The sequence below is a fragment of the Echinops telfairi genome, unplaced genomic scaffold (assembly GCF_000313985.2).
Source record: "Echinops telfairi isolate 266 unplaced genomic scaffold, ASM31398v2 ScPeMD7_655;HRSCAF=1070, whole genome shotgun sequence".
In the NCBI taxonomy this organism is placed as follows: domain Eukaryota; kingdom Metazoa; phylum Chordata; class Mammalia; order Afrosoricida; family Tenrecidae; genus Echinops; species Echinops telfairi.
In genome coordinates, this window is record NW_022104553.1 from 32711599 (window position 1) to 32725210 (window position 13612).

General features: G+C 51.5%; 1 protein-coding gene across 1 annotated transcript; it reads left to right on the forward strand.

Moving 5' to 3' along the window:
* Positions 1–263: 263 nt before the first annotated feature.
* On the forward strand, positions 264–12635 carry WDR87 (WD repeat domain 87). The gene is made up of 6 exons (XM_013008048.1): positions 264–338; positions 1673–1843; positions 2415–5296; positions 5771–6036; positions 7096–8073; positions 8179–12635. Exons 1-6 carry the CDS (start codon positions 264–266, stop codon positions 12633–12635), a joined length of 8829 nt encoding a protein of 2942 aa, XP_012863502.1.
* Positions 12636–13612: the final 977 nt, after the last annotated feature.

Below are 13612 nucleotides of genomic sequence, written 5' to 3' on the forward strand. Positions count from 1 at the left end.
TGGAGCCTGGGTTGCTCTCATTTCCCAAATGGAATCACTGAGCTGCCAAGAGGATGCAGTGAGGTGAGGCACGTATGTCTTGGGCTTAATTCCTGACATTCAAAGGAGGGTGTTCAATAAACAGAGCTCGTGGGTCTTGCCTTTTGACTCCTACCTCCCGGAGGGAAGACAACAGACAGTGGCGGCTAAGCTGTCCTGTTTTGGATCCCCACAGGTGTTTGAAGCAACAGGTTCTGAAGAGGCCCCAGGGGGTGATCACCACGATGTCTTCCCCCAGACTCATTCCCCTGGTGAAGGACTTTAAGCACCTTGTGAATGACATCATCAACAAGAGTCAGGTAAACCTTAGGTTTAGACACAGTCTGTCTCACACTTGAGAAGAGCCACCAGTGTTCCACGACAGTGGGAGGCAAGCTGGATAAAGGCCATCAATGTCCAAAGGGGCCCAAGGACATTTTGATTGGGAAGGTGACCACATTGGAAGCAATCCGTCAGAGGATGCTTCAGACTCTCAACTGTCGGAGGAGACCTGAAAGATGAGAACAGGCACCAGGACAGTCTCCCAAAGTGGGAAATACTGCCCGCTGGTGGCCCCTGAGTACCAAAGCCAACAACAACACAACTCCCTACCGTGGAGTCTGTCCTGACTCCTGGTCACCCTCTAGGACAGGGTAGAACTCCTGTGGGTTGAAGAAAGCCTCTGTTTCGAACTGCGGACTTTTCAGTTAGTAGCCCAACACATCATCATTACACCAGTGGGGGGTGGGGTGCCAGCAGGGTTCAAAAGCAGATAGATGCCTACCCATTATCCCGGGCTAGAGTACAGATGTTTTTCATTACCAGCGGGGAGCGTTCAATAATTTTTTCTTTCTTTTTCTCTGAAAAGGTTGTGGTAAACCAAATCTACTTTACAGTAGAGCAGCTGGTGGTTTTGAACTGTTCACCACTAGCTTAGCAGCCCCCCACTACGCCAGTCACCACTACACCACCAGGGCTCCCCGACGGGTGGATGCTGTGTCCTGGATATCTTACATGTAGCTTTCAGGTTGAGTAACTGACAGCTGCACTGACTTCTGGCGTACATGTGGCTGTGACATTTACCTGGGAAATCCCTTCAAGGTTGCTCCTTTCATGATGTCATGCACCCTTTAGACACAGAGGTAAGGAGCCCTGGTGGTGTTGCAGTGAAGGCAGCTCATTGCCCACCATTCATTTGGCAGTTAAACACTCCAGTCAGTCCACCTGGGAAAGATGAGGCAGCCTGCTTCTGTGAACACAGCCTTGGGAAACTTACGGGGTAGTTCGACTCTGTCCTGTAGGGTCACTATGAATGAGTCTGTGTTGTTTGTTTGTTGTTGTTGATTCTTAGACACATGGTGATAGCTAAGGCAGGTGTGGCTTGAGGTTGTGGGGGACATCAGGTTTTGCTTATGCTCACCCTCTTAAGATGTGTTCACCTAAGCCCTGTAGGCGTTTGAGTCTCTGCATGCTTGAGGGCTCTGTTCCATCCTTGTGGAGGTGGTATGTTGTATGTGTGCACGTGTGACGGGGATGATCCATAGGGTGCTACTGACCCATGGATTTGGACACTACCTTCAGTTGTCACATGTGTGAGAATATGTTTAGTTCATGTGTATCATGGCCTCTTGGTTCCTCCCATGCCTCTCCCCAGGATCCTCTAGATGACTCTAAGACAGAAGTAGTTGTGCTGAGTGACCGCTCTCAGATACTGTTCAAGGAGTCTCGTCATCCTCAAAATATGCCACTCATATGCCATTACTTCAGTGATGCCAACTACTTCACCTCCCTCTCTTGGGTATCAAACACCATGAAAGAAATACAGGTACAACGGCCTAGCTCTTCCTCCCTTCCTTAGGGTGTCCTATGGAGGCCATGCCTGCACAGCTCTCACCCCAGATGGATGAGGGCAAACACACCCCTCGAATTCACATCCTTGAACGAAAGTGGATCCAGGGTTCTCCCCTCACCCTACAGTTTCCATGCCAAATAGAACAGACCCACTGCCATCGAGTCGATTCTGACTCACACCAACCTTATGGGACAGAGGAGAATGGCCCCTTTAGGTTTCCAAGACGAAATATTTACTGGAGTAGACAGCCTCATCTTTCCCCTGCAGAGCCTATGGTGGGTTTGAACAGCTGAGCTTGTGACTAGCAGCTCAATTCATAGCCCACTATGCCACCAGGGCTCAATAATCACCCCTGAAAGTAAGGCAAAAGAGTCCTAGGCTCTCTGCTTCTCCCATACTTGCCACCTTCCATCACCCCTGGGGTAAAACCTCCCTAGAGTTTTCCAATACTTCCTAAACACAAGGACAGGAACAGTAGCTGAACATTCTGCCCTTTCTTCCTTTGGGATCTCTCAGAGGCAATCTCCGTCTGGCTCTCTTTCAGGCTGTAGTCTGGATGAAGAACAAAGACGACGACATGGTTGAGAAGCGGACGTTTACCATGACAGAACGGTTGCCACCCATCCAAGCCTTGGTCCACACAGGCTCCTTCCACGTCCTTGTGGCTTACTGTGGGGACATGTGCCTGCGGCTCTTTGGGGACCACTTTCGGGCATTCAAACCCCTGGGTGTGGTGCCCTGCCGCTTCAACATCAGCTGCCTCTGCTACGACCCAGAAATGAAGATGCTGTTGTCAGGCATCCTGGGAGCAGTGGTCACCTGGAACATCGAGCGGAGTGGCAAGGGCCTCTATGTGGCCCATGTCATTTCCATGACTGGTGATGAGCTCGTCCAGGACATCGTGCTGAATGGCCCCCATGGCACCCTCCTAGCCCTGTGTGAGACAGTGGTGAGGGCCTTTGATCGGCAAGGCCTGGGCCAGCTGGGAGAGGCAATGAAGTTCATTTCCAACAGCAGCGGCTTGTCTATCACCTGCTGCTTCACCTGCGTTGATCAAGGCCTCCTTTATGCTGGAAACAAGGGCGGGGAGATCCAGGTGTGGAACCTCAGCCGGGGTCGCTTCCTGCACATTTTCAAGGCCCATTCCTTGTCGGTGATATGCATCTGCAGCCGGCCAGAGGCCCACACTCTGATGACCGCTGGCAGCGAAGGCTTAATCAAGGAGTGGAACCTCACCTCGGGGAGCCTGCTGCGGCGGCTAGAGCTCGGTGAGGACTTGTGCCGGCTGCAGTTCATTGATAACATAACTTTCTTCTGCCAGACCACCCACAGTTTTTCCCTGCGCCGTCTCCCCAGCTTCTATAATCTCTTCAACGTCTGCGGCTCTGCTCCCCTGCAGCTACGCCGGGTTTGCTGCGGGGAGAACTGGCACCGGATCCTGTGCACAACCGAGGATGGCTTGTTGCGCTTCATGAGCCCACAAACAGGGGATCTCCTCCTCCTCACCTGGCCCTTCTCCATCCTGGACAAGGCAGTGGACTGGGCCTATGACTCGGACAGAGAGGAGCTCTTTGTGGCAATGGGCAGCTCCGAGGTGCTCGTATTTGATACCACCCGCTGCCCTTGCCCAGCCAAGTACCTCTTAAGCACCTCACCAAATTCTGGGGACCTAGTACAGTGCCTGGCCTATGGCCATTTCCACCTGGGCCGAGGTCTCGAAGGGCTGATGTTCTCTGGGCACCAGAGTGGTGTGATAAGGGTACTCTCCCAGCACAGCTGTGCCCGAATCAAGAAATTCGTGCACTTTGGGGCCATCTTGGCCCTTTCAACTCTGTCGCAAGGGTTTTATGGTGACCGAGAAAGCTCTTTGCTGTGCTCCTATGGAATGGATGACTATGTACACCTCTCGGAGGTTGTGCTCGATGGGACCAGGGTACTCCTGCGGCCCCTCGCCAGCATCCTGAGCAGCTGCCGCCTAAAATACTTGATACTCATGCCCAAGTCTCTGGGTGCCATCACGGAGACCAACTGCCTGCGCCTCTGGAAGTTCCGTGACGTCCTGTCCACCGAGTCAAAGAAAGGCTCTATGTTCATAGAGACCCTGCCCCTACACCAGTGTCCCATCGCATCCTTTGATGTCTGCCTGTCCCTGAGCCTTTTTGTCACAGGTGGCATTGATGGCTCTGTCCGGCTCTGGGACTTTCACGGGCGACTCATAGCCATGCTGGACTCCTCGCTGCACTTTGGCCCACTCTGCTTTGCAAACGACCGGGGTGACCTGCTTATGACTTTCAACCAGAGCCTCTATCTGGTGTCCTGTCTAAAACTGCTTCCTCCGAACATGCTGGTCCGCCTGGCCTTCATGAGCCTCCCAGACGAAGTCGTGGAGAGCCCTAAGCCTTTCATGCCGAGCTTCTTCTTCTCCTTTGAGACCATGTTTGTGCCCAAGTATGTCTACCTTGGGCATGGGAAACAGGAGTTAGTGGGCTTGGCATGTCTTATCAACAAACGTGCCATTGCCTTTGACCAGACTGTGCCGCATGTCATAGAAGAGGAAGAAGGAGGAAGCCCCGTATTGCTGTCTACCCACAAACACGATTCTGTGCCTCTTCAGGAACTTCGTTTAGTGCGGGTGAAGGGCCAACAACGCCATGCCCATTTCATGGTCCCTCCGCAACTACAGCTGACTGGCTGGGATGGGCTCAACCCCTACCGGATATTACACTACTACTTCGGGAGTGGGCGGAAATGGCCCCTTGCCCCTGATGGTTACATCCCCAATTCAGTGATCCGGGCCCGCCTTTGGCCAGAGGGCAGCCCAATATATCTACAGTGCAGCCTGCACCCACCCCAGCGGGACTTGGAATGGGACAAGACTCAATTCTTTTTCTGGTATAATAAGTCAAGAGCACTAAGTGATGTGGAGGACCTTCCAAAAGAGAAAGAAGATGAAGACTTCTTAGGAATGAGGATGTCCAAGGACATAACCTACAATGTGCTGAGAGACTCCGGAAACCGCAGTTGGCTGGGAAGAAAGATGAGTGAGATTGCTATTAATAGCCTGATTGAGACGATCCTCAATATTATGATCCACGCTAACCCACTGAAGTTCCAATACTGTGTTGGGGCACTAGGTCAGATCTTTGCCGCCTATCAAGTCTCTCCCTCTTTGCGCTCTGAGACAGCCCACCGCCTTCTGGATGACACAACCCATTCCAATCCACTGATCCGGGAACTAGCCTGGGAAGGGCTGAAGCGCCTGGGCATGGTGACCCATCTCTTTGCCATACCCCTGGCCCAAGGGTTGATGGACAAGGACCAATGGGTGAGGGATAAGGCCCAGAACCTCATGACTGACACTGGGATTCACTCCAAGAGTTCACTCTTAAGCTTCATCCAGAGCCGAGATACTTTCCAGGAGATGCAGTAAGTTGTTTGTTGCTTCGTCCGTCTGCTACCAGCTTCAAGGTTGTCTTTTCTCCCCTTGACCCATTTGATCTCTCCCCTCCTTCCTTCCTACCTTCCTTCCTTCCTTCCCTCATTTTCTCATTATCCCAGCTTATTAGCTCTGTCTTCTCTTTCACCGCTTCTCCCCAGTTCCTTGGTGATCCCGGCAATTCCCTTGGGGACTCCATCCTTCATTCCCCCTCCTGCTCCTGTATCGCTTTCCCTCCCCCACCCCTTCAACCCACAGAGCTCACACCGTCTTTGCCATGATGGTGTTTTTCTAGATGTCCTTTGCTCTGGACAACCCCCTTGGACAGACGCTGCCCCTTCTGGCTACTTGGCCAAACCTTGTGCCTGGGTCATAGCAGTTCTTTCCATTTTGTTCCCCACCCCCACCCCCACCCCCTCATCCTTGATGCAGCACGATCCTTTCTCTTCTTGGGCTTTTTACAGGCATGAGGTCATTGGAGAAGAAACCCTGGACCATCTTCTGGGGCTGCGGGCAGCAGATCTCCAAATCCTTCATACTCAAGTAGCGCAGCGGCTGAATGAGAACTTAACCTTGTCACAGGAAAACGAAATGCCTGCTTTTTCTTTGTATGTCTCAAAGACGTCTTCCCTTCGGCCCTTTGAAGATCTATCCACTCCTGAGGCCACTGAAGTGGCCACGAAGGCCAGCAGAGGCCCCAAACGGAGCCGAGTAGGAGGCAAAAAGCAAAGTATGTGTGGGGCGATCTGGTTTACACTCTATGGGCCCCCAGAGAGAGAGGAGCTAAGGGCTCGTGTGGGTCCAAAGATAATCTAGGTGAAAATAGAGATCAGTGGAAGCATTTGTTCACAGAAAGGATCCTTCCTAGGAAGGATTTACCCAAACCCCAGTGGATCGCAAGGCACAGCACACCATGGACCACAATACCCATAATACCCTTGGACTTGGGAGGGCTTTGAATGAAGCGAGAAAGTCTCACACCTTCTTTTTAGGCCTCCTGAGCCTGTTTTGCTACTACGTTAGGCAGTTCTTGTTAGGTCACACCTTATATCACAGTTTCATCCATCCATTCATTCATTGGTCTACTTATTTACTGAAACAGTTTTCTTAGCACATGAGAGGAGCCCTGGTGGTGTAGTGGTTACAAGTAAGGCTGCCATCCGCAAGGCCAGCAGTTCAAAACCACCAGCAGCTCCATGGGAGAAAGACGGAGACTTTCTCCTCCCGTGAACAGTAACTGTCCCGGAAACTCACAGGGGCGGTTCGACCCTGTCCTTTAGCATCATTGTGAGTCTGTATTGACTCGATGGCAGGGAGTTTCTTGGCACACAATTCACATATCATACAATCCAGTAATTCAATCATATCAAGAATCAAGCAGTCATCACCATAATCAATCTTAGAACATTTTCTCCTTTCTTCTAACTGACTTTTACTAGCTCCCCATTTCCCACCAACCTCCCCTGCCATATCCCCTCCCCCGCAAGAAACCGTGAGTCCAGTGACTGACCCGGTAGTGTCACCCATCATGGATGAAGGGAAGCATTAGAACCTCCCCTGCTTTCCTTGGGGCCCTGCTGGCACAGTGAGCCCCACGGTTATCGGTCCAAGCCCACAAGTCACTCCAAGGGATAACCGGGAGGCTACTTGCTCTCACAAAGATGTTCAGTCTCAGAGACCCAAAGGGGACCTTTAGGGTGACTGGGAATCAAAATAAGCCCAAGGGCAGTGGTGGTGGATGCTTTCCTAACCTCCTTTCCTTACCTCCACTTCCTGCTTCTCCTGGCAGCACGAAAGCTGTTGCGGAGCCTCAAGAAGAAAGAAGAGAGAATTTCAAAACAGGCAACCTCAGTGTCAGCTTTGAAAGAAGGTGAAAGCGAACTGGGCGAAGCTGGTCCAACTGAGGCAGAGGAGACCACCAGCAAGCTTTCTTCCATAAGTATGATCAAGGCTGCAAAAGATGCCGAGCAATCTGCAGAGAGAGAACCTTCCAAGGATCACGTCGTGTTGACCCTAAAGATGCTGAGGAAAATACGTGAAAAAAAAGGCAAGAAAAGTACAGCTCGAAAACTCGCCAAGAAGTACAAGCCAAAGAAAAAGGAACTGGAAGTTGCCATTGAGGAGCCTCTGCCTCCTGTGCAGGAAGAGAAGGTTGTGAGCAAGATTAGGGCCCATGGGCGAGGTGCCGCTGGACTCGCTGGCCACAAGGGCGCTACCGGAGAGAGCTTATCATGGAGGGAGGACCTATGTCGTCTCGTGGCTCTAAGGATATCTGGTTCCGAAACAAAAATGTCAGAAGCTCTAAGTGCGGAGGTAGCAGCCATGGCTCAGGAGATGCTGGCAGATCGGCAACCCAGCTGGGAGCTCTTCCAGGAAATCTTGAAGAAGAAAAGCCAGGACCTTGAATCAGTTGAAGACTGGCCAGAAGACCTTGACTGGGATGTAGTCTGGCCAGAGGAAAAACCAATTTTCATCCATGAGGAAGCAATCAGAGACTACATCGTAGAAGAAGAGGTGTTAGAGGAGCAAGATCAAGTGCAAGAGGACAGGGAAGAGTTGGAAGAAACACGGGTGGTTTCCCCCAAAGCCAAGAAGGGTAGAGTTCTATTTTCAGAGCCCACTGATCTAACAAAGGGAAAACGACTACCACGGAAAGAAGAGAAGAAAGCTCACAAGAAGTTGTCGAAGAAAGAGAAGAAATTGACCAAGCAGGAACTAAAATTGGTTAAAAAACAGATGGAAATGGCCAAAGAAGAGAGGGGCATGAGTGAGGAAGAGGGAGAGGAAAAGAAAGAGGGAGAAGGAGAGGAAGAGGGAGAGGGAGAGGAAGAGGGAGAGGAAGAGGGAGAGGGAGAGGAAGAGGGAGAGGGAGAGGAAGAAATGATAGAACTAGAGAGCCTAGAAGAGAAGCCAGTGATAGACGAGAGGAGGCTGGCTTGGCAGGAGTGGAAGGACTCGTGGGACCAGTGGAAAAAGTTTCAAGATGAGACAAAGATATCCTGGAACGAGTGGCGGAAAAACTGGGACAGCTGGTGTCAACAACATGGACTGGAAGAGAAGATCTTTGAAGAAGAGGCGACACTGGACGAGGACAAGAGTCAGCGAAATTGGAACGAGTGGGGAGAGATCGTGGAAAAGATCTTATTCGCCAGCCCCAGGGACCAACTTCCTGAGCATCAGGAAGAGCCGGCCCCGGGAGAAAAAACACCTCAGGAGGGGGAAGCAGAGGTCCTCCCAGAAGAGCAGAGCCATCTCCAACAAGAACAGAAACAGGCCTGGGCAGAGAAGAAGCGAGCCCACACTGAAAAAAAACGAGCCAGTGCCAAGAAGAAACTGGCCAGAGAAGAAGAGAAGCTGGCCCAAGAAGAGAGAAAACTGGCCCAAGAGGAAATGAAACTGGCCCGAGAATACCGGAAAATGGCCGAGGAACAGGGTCCCAGGAGTCAGATGGAGAAGGAAATTGCGCAGGAGGAGGAACATCTGGCCCAAATAGAGGAGGCTCTAACCCAGGAAGCAGAGCAGTTGGCCCAGAAAAGGAAGAAAGCGGCCAAGAAATTGGAGGCACTGGCCAGAGAAGAAGAGAAACTCACAACCAAAGTGGGGAAACTGGCTGAAATCAAGACGCGACTGGCTCAGGAAGGGGAAAAACTGGCCTCAAAGAAGGACAAACTGACAGAGAAAGAAACTGAATTGGCCTGCGAATTGGAGGAGCTAGCTCAAGCAGACGATCAACTGGCTGCGAAAGAAGATGAACTGAATGAGGCGGAGAAGAACCTGGCGAAGGATCAGGAGGAGCTGGTTGAGGAGGAGAAGAGGCTGGTCTGGCAGGACGAAGAACTGGAGGAGGAGGAGAGAAGGCTGGCCGAAGAGGAAGAGCTGCTGGCTCAGGAAGAGAGGATGCTGGCTCAGGACGCAGCCAAGCCCCCCGAGGAAAGGAAGAGACTGTACGAGAGAAGTAAGAAACTGACTAAGGCAAGGGAGAAACTGATTGGGGAAAAGGAGAATTTGCTCCGGGACCAGGAGAGACTCCTGCAGAACAAGACAATCCTAGCCCAGAAAGAGACAGCCCTGGCTCAAGAAAAGGAGCGGTTGGCCCAGGCGAAGACCAACTTGGCTCAGAAGATAGAGGGCCTCCTTGAGAACCAAGAAAAAGCCAGGCAGCGCAAAGAAGGATTGGTGGACTTGATGGAGAACGTGGACAAGTACAAGGAGAAAACAAGTCAGATGGAGGAGATGCTGGCTCAGCAAAAGGAGGCAGTTGCCCGGAAGAAGGAGACAGTAACTCAACTAGAGGAGAAACTGACCCAAGCAGAGGAAAAGCTGGCAGAGGAACAAGAGAAACATGCCCAGGAAAAAATGAAACTAACTATGAAGAGGAGGGCCCTGTTTCAAAAGAAGAAACCATCCAAAGATGAGCAGACTCTTGCGAAGGAGGAGATGGCATTGAACACGAAACTCGTGAGCGTGGCCAAAGACAAGAAAGTAGTTGAAGAAAAGGAAACGCTCTTCCAGAGCGAGCCTCCAGGAACCCCCAAATACACCCAAGCGTTTGATAAGCTGTCTGCTAAACTAGAGGACATTAAGAAGAAGCTGTCTCTAGAGGAAAGGATACTGATGGTGGAAGAGAGGGTATTGGCCACGGAGGACAAGGACATTGCCAAAAGAGAACTGGAACTTGCTGGAGGGGAGAGAATCTACGCCCAGGAAGAAAGGAAGTTAGCCAGAGCAGTCAGGAAACTGATTAAGGAGAAGAAGGGCATTCCCAAGGGCAGGAGACTCTTAAAGGCACTGCAAGATCTAATCAAGGAAGAAACAAAAGTAACCCAGGAAGAAATCAAGCTGACCAAGATGAAGAGGGCCCTTGTTGTGAAGGAGAGGATGTTAAGCAACGAACAGACTAAACTTGAGGGCAAAGAGTGGGATTTTTCTGAGGAACAGTCAGAAATAACCAAACGCGAGCAAAGACTGGCTCAGAAGCAGAGAAAACTAGCCAAGAAAGTGAGGAAATTGTTAAAGGAAGAGGAACGCATGACTGAGAAAGAAAACCGACTGTCCAAGGCAGAGAAAGAAGTCCCCTATGAAGAGGAGGAAGCAGCCGAGGAAGAGGAGGAAGCAGCCGAGGAAGAGGAGGAGCTCTCATTCTTTAAAGCGCGGTGGAGGATGAGACGGCAGTCAAAGGGAGTCGAGTCACAGGAAGGGCTACCCGTTCAAGGGGAGGAGGTGGAAATGGAAGAGCTATTTCCTAGAGAAATGGAAAGCCTGTTAGATGACGTTGACCATGAGAGTTTGTCTGAGGAGGAAGAGGGGGAGGAAGAGGAAGAGGAGAGGAAGGAAGAGAAAGAGGCAGAAGAGGAGGAGGAGGAGAAAAAGGAAGAAGAAGGCACCAGTGATAAGGAGGTGGAAAGCTTAAGTTCAGAGGAGGAAGAGGAGAGTTCGAGTGAGGAAGAGGAGGAGGAAAAGAAGAGCATCTCATCTGAAGAAGAACTTGTCAAGGAAAAAGAGATCTTTGCCAAGAAACTATTTATGCCACACAAAGACAGAAAAGACCAACACCTAAGAGGAAGGGAAATAATTCCTTTGATCGTAAGAAGACCCCTTGAGGTCACGGGCAGTGCTATCCAAGTGGGAGCCCCTACCCTAAGAAGAAGCCCTGAGCTCACCGGCAGTGCTACCCAAGTGGGAGCCCCTACCCTAAGAAGAAGCCCTGAGCTCACCGGCAGTGCTACCCAAGTGGGAGCCCCTACCTTAAGAAGAAGCCCTGAGCTCACCGGAAGTGCTACCCAAGTGGGAGTCCCTACCTTAAGAAGAAGCCCTGAGCTCACTGGAAGTGCTACCCAAGTGGGAGCCCCTACCCTAAGAAGAAGCCCTGAGCTCACCAGAAGTGCTACCCAAGTGGGATTTCTAATGCAAAGCCCCTCCAAGATACTTAGCTCCATCACTCTGGGGAGGGAGGAGATAGAACCAGTGCCAGGGATGCCGAAACACATGCCCTGGAAGGAGTCACCCCGAATAGTCTCTGAGAGGTTTCGGGACAAGCAGCAAGAACTGTTAGAGGAACCTGAGCCCCTATCGCTACACGTTTGGGATGACATTTTGGAGTCCCAAGAACAAGTCCCCAAGACCCCAAGTACACGCCACATAATTGTGAAGGCCCTGGAGGCTCAGAAACACCAACCGAAGCCACCAGGTGCCAAGTGGAAGTGGTTTTTGCAACAGCATGGACCTCTACCGGAGGAGACAGATGTGCGCTTACCCGCCCCCCAAACCGTGGAGGATTCAGAGGTGACTGTCTTAGAGGTGGACTGGCTCCACCGGGTTTTAGAACGGATAGAAGCAGGCGAGCACCTTTCCAGGGGGAGTTTCCACCGGCTAGGCCAGGTCCTCAGAGACCTCACCTCAAAGGGGAATTTTGAGTGGACGAAGCTGGCCAAACTCCAAACCATTGTGTACCAGCACACACAGCTCTTAGAAGCCCAAGGCTCCGGCAGCCCCAAAGCCCATGAGGACATCGTGGGCAAAAAACATCTGAAAGTGATACCGCCTATAAGAGGAAAGGTAGCAAAGGGCTGGCTTCAACCTGTGGCTGTTCCCACACCAGAGTCTCCATTAGCTAGCCAGAGGATCCCAGAGCCAACAACTATGGCTTGGCATTTTTTAGAAGGGCCCGGTAGAAGTAGGCAGGCACAACAGGTGTCCAGTGCTCTCAGGGAGATGGAGTGGCAACAGTTTTATCCTGCCTGGGCCCCTGTGGACAAACAAACCCAACCATCGATATTTGGAAAGGATTTCTGGACGTCAAAGGGTAAGAGCAGGTTTCCAAAATTGCCCAAGTTGAAGAAGCCCATCACTAAAAAAAGGGAAGAGGTACAGGTACCTAAATGGGAGACATTTGTGGCCCTGTACCACATTTTGCGGATGCTGCAGCAGCAATATGCAAAAGACAGCACCGCGTGGATGGAGCAATTCAACCAGCTCATGGACCTGTACCAGCTGAAGTCCTCCCGGATCCAGAAACTGCTACAGGACCTTCTGCTACGAGAGGAGTCCAGAGCTCAAGCAGTCATCTACAAGGAGGCCCTAGCATCAGCCGTGGAGCTAGTTCCGGGGGAGCGGTTGTTGTACTGTGTGTATTGTGGGGGCTCTCACACTCCCAGAGGTCCTGTGCAGTTCCAGGAGGTGGTGCCAGTCCCTGGGCAGAACAACGTGCGCACCATCCTTCCCACGGGCATTGCCCAGTATGGGCTCTTGGAGCTGGCCTGGAAGAGCCTACCTCAAGTGGATAGTTACTTTGACAAGGAGTCGCCTCTTGTTGTGATTCCCACCCTCTAATTTGGAACCGACTGGGTGTTTGTCAGGTCTCTTCGGTTCCCAGTTGGTGAGAGGCCCGGTCACCAGAAACTAAATCGTCCTCCCCAGAGGTAGGGCCAGGTCCCGCTCCCTCCCCTCTCCAAGCTCGACAAGCCAGTTTCTATATCGATGTGTGTGGAATAAAGAGGAGGTTCTCATTTCCAACAGTGATTTGGATGTCTCTCTTCTCCCCAAACGTTGGTTCTAAAGAAAGACATTGATTGTCCTGTGAGTGGGAGAACTTTCCGAAAGGCAAGGGTGCTCACCCATGGAGTCTTTGAGGCCCAGGAGTATGTTCTTGTCCCCCTCCCGTCCTTTCCTCTCACAAAGACTCTGGGAAGGAAAGCACCTATATATTTGACCTTGACAGAGGAATCATTGATAAAATGGGAAGAGAGTAAATGTTAGAATCACCACGTTTGCGGATTGGGGGCTGTACCGTAGTGGCTGAGAAGTTGACTCGCATGGAGCACAGCTCTACATTTTGGCATTGAGTCCCAAATAGCAGGTCTGATGGGCAAAGGAGAAAAATCGAGTGGCACCATCTTGTGTTTATCATGGCATGGCACTGAGGGGTGAGGCCCAAACCCCAAACCAAACTCATTGCCATCCAGTTGAAGCCGACTCATGGCGACCCTACAGGACAGGGTAGAACTGCCCTGCTGGGTTTCTGAGGAGACTGTAATTCTGTACGGGAGTAGAAAGCCCTGTCTGTCTCCCGAGGGGTGGCTTATGGGTTCCCAACTGCTGACCTTGGGGATGGCAGCCCAATGCGTCACCACTATGCCACCAGGGGGTGAGGTCGATTGAGGTTAAAGTGAAAAAGGAAGTTAAGTAAGTCTGCCTTTCACTTCCTTCGCCACCACCTGGACATAGAGATTGGGGGCAGGGGGAGGATGAGAATTTTTGGAGCCTACTAGAGGCAGGCTCAAACAGCTCCCCCACTTTTCTAGGGATTT